At 44.7% G+C, this 12,450-nt stretch overlaps 1 protein-coding gene across 2 annotated transcripts; it reads left to right on the top strand.

The window, feature by feature from the left end:
* The first annotated feature begins 2,009 nt into the window (after positions 1–2,009).
* On the top strand, positions 2,010–6,185 carry LOC142496441 (indolethylamine N-methyltransferase-like). 2 transcript variants are annotated; one of them, XM_075603138.1, is made up of 4 exons: positions 2,010–2,653; positions 2,809–3,016; positions 4,637–4,762; positions 5,620–6,185. In XM_075603138.1, exons 1-4 carry the CDS (start codon positions 2,506–2,508, stop codon positions 5,636–5,638), a joined length of 501 nt encoding a protein of 166 aa, XP_075459253.1. In that variant the 5' UTR covers positions 2,010–2,505; the 3' UTR covers positions 5,639–6,185. The 2 variants fall into 2 exon arrangements, with proteins under 2 accessions (XP_075459253.1, XP_075459252.1); XM_075603137.1 differs by having other exon boundaries at positions 4,637–6,185.
* Positions 6,186–12,450: the final 6,265 nt, after the last annotated feature.

Raw genomic sequence — 12,450 nt, 5'->3', positions numbered from 1 at the left:
TGCTGGTCTTCACAGGAAACAGGACCAAAACAGCAAGATTCGCCATTGAAACGCATTGAGCTCCAATGGCGGCCTATGGGACCCTGCAAAATGGTGCCTGAAAAGGCGGGAAAATTACACAAAGGGCTATAATCACTAAAGAACTATTAACCCTTGTACTCCCGGATGGATCCTAGTGTGTGTGTGATGCAGACACTGATTAAACCAGATATTACAACAACGCATGGGAACAGGGGAATACACATTTTCATGTCATAACAAGGGTTAAATCACATTTCTGGACCTCAGCCCAGTTATGCCCTTGTCTCCCTGGTGAGGTCAGGGGATGGCCAAATGGGGTGCAACCCCTTTAATACCGGGCCATCCCCTTTCTCCCTCTACAGTCACCACCCACCCACCCACCAAGGCAGTCAGTCAGTTACCCACCCAGGCAGTCAGTCAATCACCCACCCAAGCAGTCAGTCACCCAGGCAGTCGATCAGTCAGCCACCCACCCAGGCAGTCAGTCAGTCACCACCCACCCACCAAGGCAGTCAGTCAGTCAGTTACCCACCCAGGCAGTCAGTCAGTCACCCACCCAAGCAGTCAGTCACCCAGGCAACCACCCACCCAAGGGGCAGTCAGTCAGTCACCCACCCAGTCTGTCACCCAATTTCTGTCACCCACCCACCCAGTCAGTCAGTCAGTAAGTAACCCAGGCAGTCACCCACCCAGTCAGTCAGTCCCCCACTCACTAAGTCAGTCAGTCAGTCCCCTACTCACCAAGTCAGTCAGTCACACACCCAGTCATTCACCCAGGCAGTTAGTCAGCCACCCAGGCAGTCAGTAACCCACACAGTCAGTCACCCAGGCAGTCAGTCAGCCACCCAGGCAGTGAGTCAGTCAGTCAGTCAGTCACCCACCCAAACATGCAGTCAATGCAGTCACCCACCCAGTCAGTCAAACCCACCCAGTCACCCACCCACCTAACCAGTCAGTCAGTCACCCATCCACCCAGTCAGTCACATAGTTACATAGTTACATAGTAGATGAGGTTGAAAAAAGACGTAGGTCCATCAAGTTCAACCTATGCAAAATTTAGACAACAGATACTTTATCCTATATCTATACTTACTTATTCATCCAGAGGAAGGCAAACAAAAAAAACCCATTTAGGGGAAAAATTAATTCCTTCCTGACTCCAAGAATTGGCAATCGGATTAATCCCTGGATCAACATCCTTCCCATGTATACTTATTTGGTATATCCCTGTATATCTTTCCCATCTAAAAAGATGTCCAACCTTTTTTTGAACAAATCTAATGTATCTGCCATCACAGTCTCCATGGGTAACGAATTTCACACTGTAACTGCCCTTACTGTAAAGAACCATTTCCTTTGTTGCTGGTGAGATTTCCTTTCCTCCAACCTTAAGGGATGGCCCCGAGTCCTTTGTACTGCCTGTGGGATGAATAGTTCTTTTGAAAGCACCTTGCATTGTCCCTGAATTTTTCATATCCCCTCTTAGACGCCTCTTTTCTAATGTAAATAAATAATAATTTAGCTAGCCTCTCCTCATAAGTTAGAATGTCCATCCCCTTTATTAATTTGGTGGCTCTTCTCTGCACTCTCTCTAGTTCCATAATGTCTTTTCTTAGGATTGGTGCCCAAAATTGTACTCCATATTCAAGGTGTGGTCTTACTAATGCTTTGTAAAGGGGCATAATTATGTTTACTTCCCTTCCATCCATTGCCCGTTTGATGCAAGATAAGATCTTGTTTGCCTTTGCAGCTACTGCATGACATTGGAACCTCATCTGCCATTTACCTGCCCACGTTTCCAGTCTCTCCAAGTGCTTCTGAAGAGAAATTACCCATCCACCCAGTCAGTCACCCACCCAGTCAGTTAGTCACCCAGCCACACAGCCAGCCAGTCACACACTCACACACACAATTCTTATTAGGTCATAGGCAGTCAGTCACCCACCCACCCAGGCAAGTCAGTCAGTCCCCCACCCACCCAGGCAGTCAGTCAGTCCCACACCCACCCAGGCAGTCAGTCAGTCCCACACCCACCCAGGCAGTCAGTCATTCAGTCATAAAAAACAACAACATTTATTTGAAAGTGAAAACACTGGTGAAATTGCCCACCCTTACCTCTAATACATATGACGGGAATCCTACAAAGAAAACACATTAATTTTTTTAGCAAAAGAATCAGCACAGACTGATCTGATGATACATAGACCACAATAAATGCACACACTTAGTATCATGTGTCATATCAGGTGGATCATTTCAATAATCCTAATGACAAAACATTATCCAGGCAGCAACATTAGCAAACACGGATCAGCACCGTCCCATGTGAATGTTTGTACAGAAGCGTATCACATGCTCTGGTAATTGTTTGAAATACTGCGATGCCAACCGAGCTTCTACTATTCTACCTTCTCAAGCTGCAACTTAAGACTTCTTCCCGTGCTGCATAGAAGTAACAAGATCGTTTCACCAAGGAGACGCACAATGGATTCCAGTCTCCACAAGCATTACCATGATAAAGAGTTTGATCCAAGACTGTATATAGAAACATATTTCAATTCTGAAAATAATGATACATTTGACGAGGTGGTTGATTATCCAATTAAACAACTGTTTAAAACGTTCTCTTCAGGTATGTTCATTTATAGGTGAAGTTAAAATATTATTAACATTTTTGGGGAACTGAAGCATGTGAATAAGCCCTTATATATTCTTCAATGCTTTGCTATGTGAAAAACAGTGTTGTCAGAAATATGTATTTAGCTATTTATTAACCGTTGGGTGCAGGTCGTGTGAGAGGGGAAACCCTGCTCGATGTTTCCGCTGGACCTCTCGCTTTCCATCTCTTAACCGCCTGTGATTTCTTCAAAGAGATCAATGTGATAGAATTTACTGACGCAAATATCAGGGAATTTGAAATGTGGAGGAACAAGGAGCCCGGAGCTGCTGACTGGTCTCACGCTGCAAAATTTATCTGTGAGCTGGAAGGAAAGAGGTAAAGTATATTTCAGAAAAATTATCATCTTCCAGCTGAGAAAAATTAAACCTTCATTTGGGGAAACAGGAAAATGTAACTAAAGAACCTCAATGCTCAATATTGTGAATGAATATCTTTATTATGTATTAAAATTATAAAAAGACAACAAAGTAAATTCTTCAAACTACACGTTTTTTTTAATGAAATTTACACGTAAAACCACTGACTTCCTCCGTGCCATCTTTCTCACAAAGTGCCCTAGACTTGTCAATATAGTTCTTGTTGAAATCCGTTCAGGAAGTGTGGGGTGTGGGTCATTTAAAAATACCCTTTCCCTTCTTCCTCCCCTCCCTTCCTCCTCTCCCCCTCCCTTCCTCCTCTCCCCCATTCTTTCCTGCTCTCCCCCCACTTCCTCCTCTCCCTCGTTCTTCCCCTATCCCCTCCTCTCCCCCTCTCCCCCTCCTTCCTCTTCTCTCCCTCTTTGCTCCTATCCCCCCTCCTCCCCTACCCCCCATCCTGCTCTCCCTCTGCCACTCCATTTTGTTTCCTCCTTTCCCAACTTCCCTTCCTCTCCTCACCCTTCCTTCCCCTAAAAAGAAGCTGCCTTTGTGAGACAGATCAGTGCTAATCTGTGCATGAAAGGGATTTGCAGATTAGAATTTCTGCTATAGTTTGCCCTTCTACATCTCTCCTCCCCTCCCCTCCCCAAGCCCTATCTCAGGGTGTGGATAGGAGAAACAAAAGTTAGATATGACTTAAATAACGTAGCATTTATTTTCCGGTGTTAACCTTAACCACGCTTAGTAAATATGGGAAGAATATCTCTTGGTCTCAATATCATATAATGTATATAATTTAGAATAATGACAATTAGACATAATGCTTCTCTTACAGAGGGAGTAAGACTTGCTTAATGCCATGTTATTTACTTCAGTGAATACTGTGCTATGGTAAGAGATGTTAAATTAGCTCTATTAGCCTATTTGACATTGACCTTAGTAAATATTAGTGAGTTATTAGTCTGATCTAATAATGCAGCAATTTGATATGCAATCCAATAATTTAATTATGTGATATTTACATGGTGGTAAACATGTACAGAGCGCTTTATAGAGATGTTATATACAGGCTAAGACACGAGACCGAAGAGAATAATACAAATAAGGGTAACGGGATAATTTATATAAAAAAACTAAGAAAGTACAGTATCTATCAAGGATAATTGAATTACATTACTTAAATACTCCTTAATTAATGATTGTGTAAAGGCTGACAGCTTTCAATGTTTCAGCATCTATTAAGAATACCTTAAAATTCTACTTTCTGTCCCAGTGAAATAACTCGGGGTTCTGTGTGGAAGGTGTAAAGGATGTCAGGAATTGGTAAAACCTGAGCATGTTTTGTCAGTCAATCAGTGACTCAGTCAGAATGACTGCACCACCTCTGCTGAAGCAGGGATATCCTGAAAACCTGACCTGTTGATGGACTGGAGATGGCTGCCCCTGTACTGTACTGTACTGTCTTCTGCTCATTTCAACTTTTCAATTGACTTCAGCGTGATAGTGAACATTATTTTCTGCTTATACCACTGTTCTCTCCAAAACTGCTGTGTGAACACTTTTCATCTTGTCATTTCAGCGAGGAGTGGGAAGGAAAGGAAGACAAAGCAAGAAGAGCAGTGAAACGCGTTGTCAAATGTGATCTCACCAAAGATAACCCTTTAGAGCCTGTAGTCCTGCCACAGGTGGACTGTCTGCTCTCTATGTATGTCTTACTTGTTGTTAGCAAGGACCACCAGGCTTACCGTAGCAATCTGAAAAAACTAGCGTCAATGCTAAAAACTGGGGGATACATGTTACTGGTGGGGTCATATAATACTTCATACTATATGATTGGTGAGCACAAGTTCTTCACTCTGTCATGGGATGAGGAGTTTATAAGAGAGGCTGTTTGTGATGCAGGGTTCATCATTGAGAATTTGGAAGAGTTACCTACTAAAAAGACCAGCAATTTCTCCGATTACACACATATTATATTTCTGGTAGCACGCAAGGAGAAGGAGGTTTAGTGGGACAATTCTGAAAACAGAAAGTAACAAACCAGGGAGAAGGAGTAGGGGGTATGGCACCTTTTATTGGACACAAGTACAGTAGTTGATATGTTACAAACTTTCCAACCTCATGGTCCTTGTCAATACAACACCCACCCTACTTTGCTCAAAAAAAGAAAGTCATACAACTAGTTATCTGACACTTTACCTACTTAATGGCAACGATTCAGCAAAATCTCAGTGACCGCTTATTCAGTATAATAAAATGAATTACCATATTTCTAGGAAATTGTAAAAAAAATGTTTATTTGCAGAGAAAAACAAAAAAAACAGCGCAAGTGACTTCACTAAATAGGGATAAACTCACAGTGGAAAAAGCTTATAACTACACAGCTCCTCAGAAAGTCTTCCGAAATGTCTCCAAATAAAACCACAACCCAATGAAAGCGCTTACAAGTTTACAAGCTAGTGATAAATAAACCTCTAGAAGTGACCACAACAAAAATCTATAACAAATACTTAGCACCTGTTCCCCCTTCCTGTGAGATCATCCGGTTTCCTGGTGTTGCAGGTGCAGTGCATACCTGTGAGGCTGGAGGAGGAGGCTCTGAGTGCTCCGCGGTGTTGTGGGGAGATATCAGGACAGATAATCAGGGTGGTTCATCTCGGTGTACAGCGCCTCCAGCCAGTGAGGATCCTGAGATGACCAGTATGGTCTATGCTGACACTTCTTAATGACCAGACAGTGATCCACATCTATGGATGGTTCCATGGTTCTTTATTATCACACTGCAGAAGTCACAGCTTTAATGCCCTGATAGAAAAACCAAGGCTTTTAGACCCATGTAGGCCCTTTCTTGATTCCCTCCTGTTTCCTCTCCTGGGATACAGGGTAGATGTTTCCCACTCCGCAGGGGGAGTGAAGAGACACTGACTTCTGGGAGAGTGGAAGGTATATACCCTGGGGATTGGCTTGTAAACCTGCCCCATAACAGTGCAGGTCTGATACTGACATACATCACATTAACTGCATGTGACCCACTTTGACAAAGCTCGTGGGAGCGAAAAATGTTAGTGTGTTTCTTTGGTTGCTAATAAATAAAAAAAATTCGTGTTCCTGCTCATGGTGCGACGCTATCCTTGGCTCTTTGACAATTTTTTTTTACATGTGACCCAACCAGTATCCTCCCCAGGATGACACTCTCTGGATGTTATTAGGCCCGCCCCTGGATACAGGAACTATGCATCCAGGCTGCAATAACAAGCTAGGCCTTCATGACAGAATCTAACCCTTCACAGTGCCTGTACCTACCAGGACTTATACTTTGAGGGCCCAAAAGATTAATAGCGGCCGGAGGCTATGCTATAAATATATACATGAACAATTAGAGAAGAGAAAATATATAGAACAGTAAAATAATAAAATACTTAGGGGCTTATTCAGGTAGCTTCGATAATATTACTGCCATATCGATCGGGTTGGCATGTTCCTACCGATCGGTCTGACGTTTGTGTTATTCAGAAAGATTTATTGCAAGCCAGATACCGTTTGGTAGGAGAACGCTATACTGATCGACTTAGAAACAGAATCTGTAAGTTCTGCCCGTGCGATCTTGCTGCAGTTTGTAAGAGCTGTGCAGAGAACTGCACAGCTCTTCCAGGCTATCTCCCTGCACAGAGAGAGCTGCATCTCCCTGCACAGCTCTTACAGGCTATCTCCATGCACAGAGAGAGCTGCCTCTTCCTGCACAGCTCTTACACGCTCTCAATGCACAGAGAGAGATGCATCTCCTTGCACAGCTCTTAGGCTGCGGCCAGGCAGGGAACGGGCGCTCTGACGCTCGTGCACTGCGCCCTGCTTGACCGGGCGATTCGTGGCCGTCTAGGCGCGTACTCACCTAGGGACGCGGTCATGACGTCACAGAGCTGGTTTGCCCTCATTTGGCGTATCGCTCATGTGATGCGCTTGCGAGCAGCAAAATCAAATTTGCTTGCTCTAAGCGCCAAGCAGGCGTAGGCACTCGCTTACACTGGCCACACATATTGCCGCAATGTGTTTCATCGCGGCCAGCGGGAGCGCACACTCAGCACCACCCTAGCAAAGACCTTACAGGCGATCTCCCTGCACAGAGAGAGCTGCATCTACTGTATGGGTAATATGGGTAAACATTTGCAATGGGAACAATATTGGAACTGCTAAAGGTATAATACACAAGCTTGGAGAATGGCAAACATAGGATGTTCTTTATAATAAGCCTATCAGACAAGGTAAAAGGATTGCACACAGTACATCTCTTGTCCTAAGCAAGAAAACCCTCTTGAATGTTTCTCCATTCCACAAACTACTTAAAAGAATCATAAAAACCCTGTCTCCTCCTTATTTTTATTTTATTTATAAATATGTTTTACCAGGGAGTAATACTTTGAGAGTTACCTCTCGTTTTCAAGTATGTCCTGGACACAAAGTTATAAAAAAATACATGGTTACATTAAAAGAACAGGGTTATACAGTCATTTCACAGACATTTCCTTAGCTCCAGCCTGTTACGGGGACTGGTTCTGTAAAACTGGACCAAACTATTTATAGCATTTAGGAACTTTTATGAAACATTATTTGAAAAATTCAGTTTGGAGAATGATCATAAGAATAAAACAAAAAGGCAAAATGAAGAATGAGTAAAGACACAAATAAGCCACAAAGTAAACAGGTTTTATAAATCATTTACGTGCTAATAATCTATTAATTAAATGCGTCTGAGCCAGGCCTTTAAATTACAATTTCATCCATTAAGAACCTCGTTTATTCAATCCCCATGAAAAGATGACACCAAGCACACATTCCTCTTCCCTCTCTAACGTTTACAAAGGAGCTTTAATATGTCCTGCCCTCTAACTAAAGAGCTATCAGATTCAGACAATGTTAATAAATGGTATTGTCACGCACTGCAAACCTGTGAGCATGTGACTTGTGTATGTGTAGGAGACGAGTGCAGAGGTATAACCAGGAAAACATAGATTTGGGGGAAATAAACATTGACTTTTAGTTAGCTGCAGCTTCAAAAACAACACAGCTTTAAGACAGCATACTAATAAAGAAAACCGGCCTATCCCTTTGTAAGGTCTGACTCACACTTCCCAGTCCCTATCTGCAGGGCTGGGAGGCTAGGCCTCTTACAGCGTCTAACCCAAAGTCAGGGGCTCTTTCCCTCAGTCCGGTTCTGGGTTGGTGTCCATGGGGTGCAACCTCTGGCGGGTTCCAGGTAGCGCTGTATCCTGTAATAGAGGGTCTGGTTCCCTGGGATCTCTCCCTGGCAGCACCCACTTCTTTAGTGCTAGAGTGTACGGGCCCTGGGCTCATGACTGGCACGCCACGTCTCTCCCTTACCCTCCTCGGCGGCTGCCGCCGCAGTTCCTGGATTCCGTCGACCTCCCGCCATCGCGGGCGTCTCTCTCGCTACTCTCTCTCATTTTACAGGTTGCACGTGGCAGCCCGTCGGCTTTACAGGGCGCGCGTAGACACGTGCTTCTGAGATTCGGTCACAGGCTACCTCCGCCCCCGCCTATCACATCACCATGTGCCACGCTCCCGAGCTTCAGGACCGCCCCTGTCTGTCCCCTTCTCCACTAGACTCCTATCCAGGCCCATCCTTAAGTCCTGCTCCGCCCCTCCTTCCCTCTGATTGGCGCCTGTCGGGTATATAATTCCTTCTCAGTCAGTCAGTGCTAAGCATTATCTCTGGTACCTTGGTGCTGCTCTGGTCTTGTGCTTGGCTTTTGTCTTATTTTTCAGTATCCACGTTCCTGACCCAGCTTCAGTTTGCTTATCTGCTCTGGATGTCGACCCTGGCATTCCTCGACTACGCTGTCTTCTCTAACCCCTTGGACTTGGCAAACGGACTCGACTACGCTGTCTTCTCTACCCCTCGGACTCGGCAAACGGAACTCGACTACGCTGTCTTCTCTACCCCTCGTACTTGGCAAACCGAACTCTACTATGCAGCTCTCTCTACCCCCAGACATTTGGCTTACGGACACGACCACTCTGATTCTACTACCCAGGACCTGGCAAGTACCCTACTAACCTTCTTCTTTGGCCCAAGCCCCGGCTTTGCTCAAATCCCACACTCCGAGCACGCCTCTGCTGCTGTGGGTGTGTGGAGCTCGTTTCCCACCTCAGTACTAGGGTCTTGTCAGTTGTGCGGGCAGCACGAGCGTGACATTATGCTGAGCCCAACAAACCCTGACCCCCCTGAGGTGGGCCAAGCCCATGCCACTATTTCAGAACATTTTTCGTATTTGCAGAATCAAGTTGCCTCCCTAACGGACTGAGTCATGGATTTCCATGCCAAACAAGTACATCGGAGATCCGCTCGCCTGCCGGGGTTTCTTAAACCAGTGCGACATTCAATTCAAACTGTCTCCCTCTCGCTTCCCCACCGACCGAACCAAGGTAGCCTATATTATTGACCTTTTGACTGGGAATGCCTTAGCCTGGGCTTCCTACATTTGGGAATTGAGGCCCGAGCTCACCCACTATTTTGCAAGCTTCAGAAGAGAGTTTCGTCAAGTCTTTGATACCCCAGGACGAAGCGACACTGCCGCCTCTTCCTTATTCCACATTTCTCAGGATCGAGGTCTGAAGCAAGGTACGCATTGGAATTCTGGACAATTGCGTCCGAAACCGATTGGAATAATGGCGCACTCCGCTACATTCTGTCAGGGTATTTCAAATTCCTTAAAGGACGAGCATTAGGACCATTTCAGTCCATCCTCCTTAGAGGAGCTAATCTCCATATGTATCAGGGTGGACCAACATAGGAAAGGCGTGCCGAACGCCAACACCCTCGTTCTGTTTTTCCTATACCTTCTGTTTCCAGGAATCCTTCTCCTACTCTGCCGGCGTTGGACGCTCCCGAACCCATGCAACTGGGTAGTCACCAGCTCTCTCCAGCTTAGAGACTGTTTCAGAGGAACGAGGGACTGTGCTTCTATTGCGGTTCATTCGGCCATATCTTAACTCGTTGTCCCTTGAGACCGGGAAACGCCAACGCCCAGTGAGATATGAAGGGATTTCACTGGGTACTAGCTCCTCTTTCCCATCTATCAAGAAGTTTCCAAGAGAATTATTCTCCCCGTCTACCTGGAGGGTGCCAACTTCCGAGTCTTTGCCTTCGCCGTCCTCGACTCCAGCTCTGGAGGTAATTTCGTGGACCAGGACTTCGCTATCAGGAATAACATTCCTCTGGTAGAAAAAGCAGTACCGGTCGGTCTCGAGGCCATCGATGGGCGCCCGCTTAAACCAGCCTTCATCTCCCTGGAGACATTTCCCTTTTCTCTCTCCACGAAGGATAGACATTCAGAACTGATTTCCCTTGATGTCATCCATTCCCCTTCGGTTCAACTCATTTTGGGACTGCTGTGGTTACAACTTCATTATCCGTTTATTGATTGGACCGATAATTTGCCCATTCAATGGAGTTTCCCACATAAGGAATCCTTGTCCTCACCCGTAACGGTACTGGCCGGCCTGGACACTGCTACTCCTTGGAGGAGCCTTTTGCCTGAAGTCTATATTGTATTTTTGGGTGTCTTTAGCAAGACCCAGTCCAAGGTGCTCCGTCTTCACTGTCCCTTCGATTGCCCGATCGACTTAGTACCCGGAGCCATTTTTCCCAAGGCCAGATCTTATCCTTTATTCTTACCTGAGATGGAGGCCATGGTGGAATACATTGAGGAAAATATCAAGAAAGGTCTCATTCGAAACTCCACCTCCCCCGCCGGAGCTGGATTCTTTTTTGTAACGAAAAAATATGGGAATCTTCGCCCCTGTATCGATTATCACGGACTTAATAAGATCACTATTAAAAATCATAATTCACTACCCTTGATCTCTGAGCTTTTCGATAAGTTGCAGGGTTCGACCATCTTTTCCAAGCTTGACCTGCGAGGAGCTTATAACTTAATTCGCATCCGCGAAGGAGATGAGAAACCGCGTTTAATACACGCAGTGGTCACTATGAGTATCTTGTGATGCCATTTTTATTGTGTAATGTCCCAGCCGTATTCAAAGAATTCATGAATGGCATTTTCTGCGATGTCCTGACACACACACACACACACACACACACACACACTGGCTGACACACACATACACTGACTGACACACACACACACGGAATTCAGTTACTATAAATATAGAAGTGCAAATAGCTAAAACACACGTTCTATGTCAAACTGCGTTTTGGCACTGAAATTGTGTTTTGATTATTAATTAAAAACATCACCATTTCAAATACAATTTCTGTGACAAAACAGTGACAAAAGACAAAGAAGTTTCACTTAAAATGCGCGTGCTCGGCACACACACAACTTTTTTTAAGACGCGGTTGCACTCCGGCTCTGCCAATCCGATTGGTTTGTCAAAAAAGCCTCAAACTCACATTTTTTGCCCAAAACTGCAATTCTCGTAGCTCCGTTATGCAAACCGCTTGTAAAAACTCGATTTTTTTTTTTAACACTAGTGGCGAGCTGAGTATTGAGTTACACCCAGATCCTGGAATATGGGTTTGGCTGAGAGAACAAAACCCATAAGTCAGACCGGGGATTGAGATATCCCCACCTCAGGTAATTCCGCTTCTAAAGCGCGTACAAGTTGGCTGGTTTGGCCATTAAACCCCATGGTTTGTCACTTTTTAAAGAAGTGGTTTAGAAGTGATTTGCAATAGACAATACCTTTTTATTATTACATTTCATTCCGCTATTTCTGAACATGGACAACTTCAGAGCTACTAGAATAAGCCCCTATGGGCCGTTAGGCTGATTGGTCTTAAGGATATTTTTTAGGATGTGTGACGCATTTAAATATACTTGGTATAGACATTAGCATATCTCCCAGGGTACCCGAGGCATGTTCCTTTTCAGCACAGGCTTCTTTCCTTAATTTATTTGGAGGGAGGTTTGAGTTAGTCTTAGCATTTCACTTGTAAAGCAAGAACAAAATTGGGCAGTTTGTCACTTTTTATAGATGCGGTTTAGAAAATTCCATTTGCAATAATGTTTTTTCCCACATTTCATATCGTGACTTCTGAACACACCACAACGTGTGGTGATATAATAATAATAACAGTATGTTCTTGTATAGCGCCCTGTGGAGCTTACAATCAATTTTTTTGGTGCCTGAGGCACAGGGAGATAAAGTGACTTACCCAAGGTCACAAGGAGACAACAGGAATTGAACCAGGTCAAACTCGGTGCCAGTCAGTGTCTTTACTCACTGAGCCACTCCTCCTTCCCCAACTTAGAAGCCACTAAAAGAGGCCAATAGTATTTTTTGTAAACGTTTTTTACTTGACGGTAAAGTAGAATGGGTCGGGAACCTCTCTGCCCCCATCCACAATGAGAT

The sequence above is a fragment of the Ascaphus truei genome, chromosome 6 (genome assembly GCF_040206685.1).
Source record: "Ascaphus truei isolate aAscTru1 chromosome 6, aAscTru1.hap1, whole genome shotgun sequence".
NCBI lineage: Eukaryota > Metazoa > Chordata > Amphibia > Anura > Ascaphidae > Ascaphus > Ascaphus truei.
This window is presented reverse-complemented; position numbering and strand designations above follow the sequence as displayed.